Below are 6,344 nucleotides of genomic sequence, written 5' to 3' on the forward strand. Positions count from 1 at the left end.
CACACACACTCACACAGACCCCCCACACACACACTCACATACACCCCCCACACACATGCACACACACATACATAGTCATATAATATATAGAAGGACTTAAGCACACCGATCAATAGGCAAATATCTTAAAGGTTCAAACAATACTTCCAGTTATTTTCATGGTTTTGGAAACACAGGGACATTGTGTGGTGGTTTCTTTGACCTATGGATAGGCTGCTTATGACTTAAGAGCCATTCATCACTTGGCCGGGGCACCGCCTTTCCTCATTGGGACTCAGGGTGGGTCACGTGCTTCGGGTTTCTTTGAAAAGAACTGTGCAAGATCTCAGCATCTCACAGGCGTCTGCTGCATCCCACCAGGAGCTCTACTGAATTCTCTCATCCTCCACAATGAGCAGCAAGTTCCTGGGCACCTGGAAGCTTGTGTCCAGTGAGCACTTTGATGACTACATGAGAGCTCTAGGTGAGAAGCGCTTCAAGGCAATCGTCCCCTTAAAGATGGATGCAAGGGCTTTTCTTCCGATGTTTTCCCCACGGGAGTCTGGGGAATGTTGTGTGGGCTGAGTGCCATTTTCTGTCTCATTCATAAAATTTACTTCCACTTCATTGGCAATAAATTGCTAGAACTTAAATGAAGCTATTTAAATGCATGGAACTGGAAAGTAATTTCACAATTTTGTCATTGGAAATTTGGGGAAAACTATTAGAATTTGAGTCAATCCATATTCTGGAATTTTCTGAAAGCTTGTTTAATAGAACGTAATGTAGTCATAAGATTATGAGTTGAATACTAGAAAACCACAACTTAAGATTTTAACCTTTATCCAAACTAAAAATTGTTTGTCTCTGCTTTGAGTTTGTCCATAAGTAAATAATCATTTAAGGCATGAAGCTTGACAGACCACACATTTCCTACATGAGGATGCTCAAAACCTGGGGGAGTTGTTGAGATCCAAAGAACTGTTCGGTTGCTGTGAGTTCAAACTCCATCCTCCCAATGCCTGCCATCCTCACGCCGAGCAGGGCTGCAGACAGCGAGTGTGGTGGGCTCTTCTGAGTTTATTTGGCTTTGTTCTTCTCACCAGGCATATTATGGAAATTCAAAATGTCAAAACTGATTCTACCAAGGATGTGAGGGCGGGGGAGGTGTTCTGTATGTGCACAGTTCCTTATCACAGAGAAAGTGTTATAGAAAGGTATGCGTGAAGGGAGATAGTCATTCTGACAGCATCTATAACGCTTGTAAATACAAACTCAAATATCTCAATGCTTCATACAAATCTGAAATGACTTGTTTTATGGTGAGCGTACCACTGGACATGACGGAGTGGACAAACTAAACTTTTGCAGCTGGATAGTTTTACGCAGTAAACTCTGTCAGCATCATTGTTGTAACAGTAAACTAAAATGCTTGTGTCAACAACATGCATTTTCTCTTGTTGAAACTTGGGAGGGAGCTACACCATCTACTCATTGGAGGTACCACTGCATAAAGAAGACGAGACCCGTGGACACTGTGGACACGGCATCTGCCTCTCAGATACACCGACTTACCCAGCAAAATCTGACATTGCCTTGCTTTTCAGGTGTGGGGTTAGCCAACAGAAAACTGGGAAACTTGGCCAAGCCCAGTGTGGTCATCAGCAAGAAGGGAGATTATATCACCATTAGAACTGAAAGTGCCTTTAAAAATACAGAGATCTCCTTCAAGTTGGGCCAGGAGTTTGACGAAACCACAGCTGACAACAGAAAAACCAAGGTAATCTGTAATGCTTGTTTTTCATGCAAGTTGGTCCAGTGAACTATTGGGAGCCAGGATTATTCCTTCTGGGAGTTAGGGACTTGGGGAATGGATGTGACTTGTTGAGACTCCTGTCATGAAAACGGACGTAAGTCAAGCACATGAACTTGTCTTTGTAGAGCATCGTGACTCTGGAGAGAGGCTCCCTGAAGCAAGTTCAGAAGTGGGATGGCAAAGAGACAACCATAAAGAGAAAGCTGCTGGATGGGAAAATGGTGGTGGTAAGAACGTTCCCAGTCCTCAGGGAATATACATTGCGTTGACTGTGCTTGTTGCAAAATGTCCCTTGGTCTTCAGAATAAAATAGACAGTAACACCAAGAATAAAGTCAAGAGTTAGTGCTTGAGTGAAAAACCATTTTTAAAAATTCATATTTGAGTCCTACAAGTGTCAAGTCAAGATTTTAAGTGGAAGTATCTAAACAATAAAGGTAATGAAAATATGGATGAATGCTACTTGTTTAAACTTACAACCAAAAAGTAAGCCTATACTTTTGAAGAAAAAGTAAAATATAACCCTGGCATGTTCAATTATTAAATATTGTAGTAAAAGCACTTGGTTTTCAGGAGTTCATAGGAACTTACCCTAAACTACACCAAATAGCAATCTAAGCTCTAAGCTCTGGAGACCTCGTTTAGTTAGCAGATCAGAATGAGGCAAAGGAGTCCACCAGATGCACTGGAAGGGAATTTTAGGACTGTGTGTCGCATCTGTGCTCACTAATTAACACACACACACAGAATATACATACAGTCCTCTAGTGAACATTTCTTTTTTTTATTCGATATATTTTTTATTTACATTTCAAATTATTTCCCCTTTTCTGGCTCCCCACTCCCTGAAAGTCTCTTCCCTCCCCCTGTTCCCCCATCTACTCCTTCCCACTTCTCTGTTCTGGTATTGCCCTACACTGCTGCACTGAGCCTTTCCAGAACCAGGGGCCACTCCTCAGTTCTTCTTGGACATCATTTGATATGTGCATTGTGTCTTGGGTATTCCAAGTTTTTTAAGCTAATATCCACTTATTAGTGAGTGCATACCATGATTGATCTTTTGAGACTGGGTTACCTCACTTAGTATGATGTCTCCAGCTCCATCCATTTGTCTAAGAATTTCATGAATTCATTGTTTCTAATGGCTGAATAGTACTCCATTGTGTATATATACCACATTTTTTGCATCCATTCCTCCGTTGAGGGACACCTGGGTTCTTTCCAGCTTCTGGCTATTATAAATAGGGCTGCTATGAACATAGTGGAGCATGTGTCCTTATTGCATGCTGGGGATTAATGTGCACTGGGTTTTAGCTTTTACTGCACAATAGATGTACAGGATTCAGTTCCAACAGGAGGTCCCCATTAGAGATCAGCCATGCCAAATCTCTCAGGGAGCTTATTTGGCTGTTCTTTGGGTAAGGCAAATGTGAAAACCATTTTGATATTAGTCACCATTCTCCTTGTGACCCAAACCAGCTAAAAGGCATCTTCAGAGAGAAGGACCCATTTTGGTCTGTAGTTAGAGGAGACACTGCCCATCGTGGCGGCGGGGAAGACATGACTGCAGGTGCTTGGGGCAGCTGGTGGCACACATCAGGAAGCAAGGAAAGCAGATACTAGTACCCAGCCCACTTCCTCTGCCTTAGGCTAATGCACAGTTCCTGGACCAGCACATCTCTACTTTAGCATGTGTCGGTCTTTAGGTCTCCCCACCTCAGCTAACCTGACATAGACCGTCGCTCACAGACATGCCCAGAGCTTTGATTTGTCTTTGTGATGGATGATTCTAGCTAACTTCCACAAAGCTGACAACCAACGTTACCCATTATTACTGTGACAATTTTTATCAGACTTAAATGTGCATAATTGTGCATAAATCTAAATTGTAAATAAAAACTGCTGCTTGATCATGTATAACAGCACAAATCAATTTTAAAGGATTTTCTCACATTTCTATGTTGTAATTGTGAACTACTAGAAAGCTGACATCTAGATATTTTATTCCTCCTTAAATGTAATCTTGTGGGTTCATTGTAAAATGCTATATTATTGCAAATGTCTTGCTCTCTGACTTGTATTTTAAAAAGCCAATCTCTTCTTTTAAGGAATGTAAAATGAAGGGTGTGGTCTGCACCAGAATTTATGAGAAGGTCTAAGAAAAATCGTTGGATCATCCTAATGGCATTTGCTAATCTAAGACTGGAAATTATCCAGCAAGTCCTGAGTTCACTGCAGCTGGTTTGTCTGGTTTCTTCTGTACTTGTCATAATATGTTCTATAGTAAAGGTTTAGATGAGGATTAACCTAAAATATTAATTTAGACATTTTCCATTTTCATCCATGTCTTTACCAGGTTAATCCTTCTGTATTAACTAGACAAAAGACATTCATAAAAACCACTATTGTGAAGTGACAGCCTAAGCTGTGCTCATTCTGTTTTAAATAGTGATATAAAGAAGTACTCCAATACTAAAAGAAGGTAAGAGCTTTGTTCTGGGCAGAGATGATGGCTCTGGGGCCTGGACACTTTGGAGGCAGGGAAACCAAGAAAACAAAGCAAGAAGAAGAGGTGCTTGAAGCTGGGGTGGGTGGGGCTTCCTTGTCTCAGCAGCAGCAGCGGTCTCCATTCCACGCGGCCAAAGTTCTGTAATGCACAAACAGTATGATGCACGGCTATTCCAGCCCCGAGCATGTGTGATGCGTGCATGTTCCTATGTGCGTGTACATCCCAACTGAGGCACACATGACTCCTCCATGTAGAAGGCTTCCTCATCTCCCTCCCCAGGGATATCAACCCATCAGGAGCAAGGACGGTTCCGATTTGGGCCTAGACTAGATTTGCTTAAAATAGCACCAAACCTCGTGCATTCATTTCTCTTTACCTTTTAAAACCTAACATGATGGTTTCCAGGTTTATCCAGGTTAGCATCGCATGTAGGAGTAATTTATTTCTTTTTATTTCTGAGTATTTATTCCATTGTATAACTGCATCATTATAGTTATTCATCTTTCTCCTGAGACAATTGGGTTTTAACCGGTGCTTGTATACGATGAATAAAGCTGCTACATTCCTGTACGAGGCTTTGAACATATGGCCTCGTTTGTGTTAGATAAGTAACTAGTCATAGAATGCAGAACCCAGTAATTCTTGATAAGAAAGAATGAAGAGCCACTGTGTTTATGTAAGAATGCAGTTGTAATGGGTGACTTGAGTAAATGATAATTGTGTGAGTGTTTATGGCAATCGGATGTTCACAGTGGGAGAGGACATACATGAAATATAGAATAAGCAAAGGCAAGGAAAAAGGCCATGAAGAACTCCAAAGGAATCAGTGTAAACCCATGGTTCTGTCTCCGTGTGAGCATGACATGTCCCATACAGCCTCGGGTGCTGAAGTCTTGCCTCCTAGCTGGTGGTGCTATCTTGGGAGATGGTCAAATCTTTAGCAGGTGGGTTCTAGATGGAGGAAGTAGGTCACTGGGGCACGTCTTTAAAGGTCATCCCTAGCCCCCTTCCTCTTCTTACATTTCCTGTCTTCCATGAGTTTGGGTTACCTCTATCATATAGTCCAGTTGTGATGATGTTCTGTGGCATCTCAGGCCCAGAACCAAGGAAACTAAGTATTTTGAACTTTGACCTCTGAAACTCCCAGTCAAAATAAAACCTGCCCCCCTCGTTTATATCAGGTGTTTTGCCACAGTGACAGTCTGACTAATATAGTTTCTAAGCTCTGTGTATGTTCATAAGTAGATACAACTGTACATGCATACCTACATATGTATGTGTGTGATCCATATATGTACCTAATGTGTATTTGAGTATACATACACATACTGAGGGCTCCTAGATTTGTCTCCCAAAGGAGCTTAGAAGAACAGATACCTCAGGACTATGAGCACACGTAGCACCTGGGGCTTCGTCTCTAATGCCATTTCTCACTAAAAGAAGTGAGAGAGATGGATGATTCCACACCAGGACAGAATAGATACTGTAAGATTTAAATATTCATATATGCAAAAGCAAAAAATACTCAATGAAATGATAGAGAGATGTGCTAATGAACATAAAGAAACTTCCATTGGCTAAGCTTGGGACAGTTTGGGTATAAAATACTTGATAAATCACAAGTTTAAAATCGTTAAGAAATCACAAATTCATAAATTATCATCATAAATGGTAAGGCATTGGGAAAAAGAGGAAGCCAAGACTCTGATATTGTGGCCAGAGATGATAGACGCACAGAGAAGAACAGGTACAGTGGGTAAAGTGGAAGGGGCTCTTGGAAATAGGTGCCACCACAGCAAACATGGGCACCAGTTGTCAAAACTAACCCACCAACGAAGGGCAGACACGCAACATGTGCCCTGACACTGACCATTGTGTTGAGAGATCTATATGAGATCTACATCATGAGGAAAGAAGTAGGAAATTCAAAATGAGGAATTTTGTATTTAAAAAATGAAGACAGGTGTTGACTGGATTTTTCAAAATGTCAATGTCATAAAAGATAGAGAGGCTGTGGGGTCTTCCAAATTACATTCTACTG

The 6,344-nt window shown here is 41.3% G+C and overlaps 1 protein-coding gene across 3 annotated transcripts; it reads left to right on the plus strand.

Moving 5' to 3' along the window:
* Positions 1-390: 390 nt before the first annotated feature.
* On the plus strand, positions 391-4,092 carry LOC127682432 (myelin P2 protein). 3 transcript variants are annotated; one of them, XM_052178800.1, is made up of 4 exons: positions 391-463; positions 1,587-1,759; positions 1,921-2,022; positions 3,903-4,092. In XM_052178800.1, exons 1-4 carry the CDS (start codon positions 391-393, stop codon positions 3,951-3,953), a joined length of 399 nt encoding a protein of 132 aa, XP_052034760.1. In that variant the 3' UTR covers positions 3,954-4,092. The 3 variants fall into 3 exon arrangements, with proteins under 3 accessions (XP_052034760.1, XP_052034761.1, XP_052034762.1); XM_052178801.1 differs by having other exon boundaries at positions 1,921-2,019; XM_052178802.1 differs by lacking the exon at positions 1,921-2,022.
* The last annotated feature ends 2,252 nt before the right edge of the window (positions 4,093-6,344 follow it).

The sequence above is a fragment of the Apodemus sylvaticus genome, chromosome 4 (genome assembly GCF_947179515.1).
Source record: "Apodemus sylvaticus chromosome 4, mApoSyl1.1, whole genome shotgun sequence".
NCBI classification, from domain to species: Eukaryota; Metazoa; Chordata; class Mammalia; order Rodentia; family Muridae; genus Apodemus; species Apodemus sylvaticus.

Excerpts from the sequence above, each read along its gene's own strand:
- LOC127682432 (XM_052178800.1), top strand. The coding sequence starts at position 391 with ATGAGCAGCAAGTTCCTGGGCACCTGGAAGCTTGTGTCCAGTGAGCAC. Across the intron at positions 1,760-1,920 it reads CTGACAACAGAAAAACCAAG|AGCATCGTGACTCTGGAGAG; the intron begins GTAATCTGTAAT and ends TTGTCTTTGTAG. Across the intron at positions 2,023-3,902 it reads TGGATGGGAAAATGGTGGTG|GAATGTAAAATGAAGGGTGT; the intron begins GTAAGAACGTTC and ends TCTTCTTTTAAG.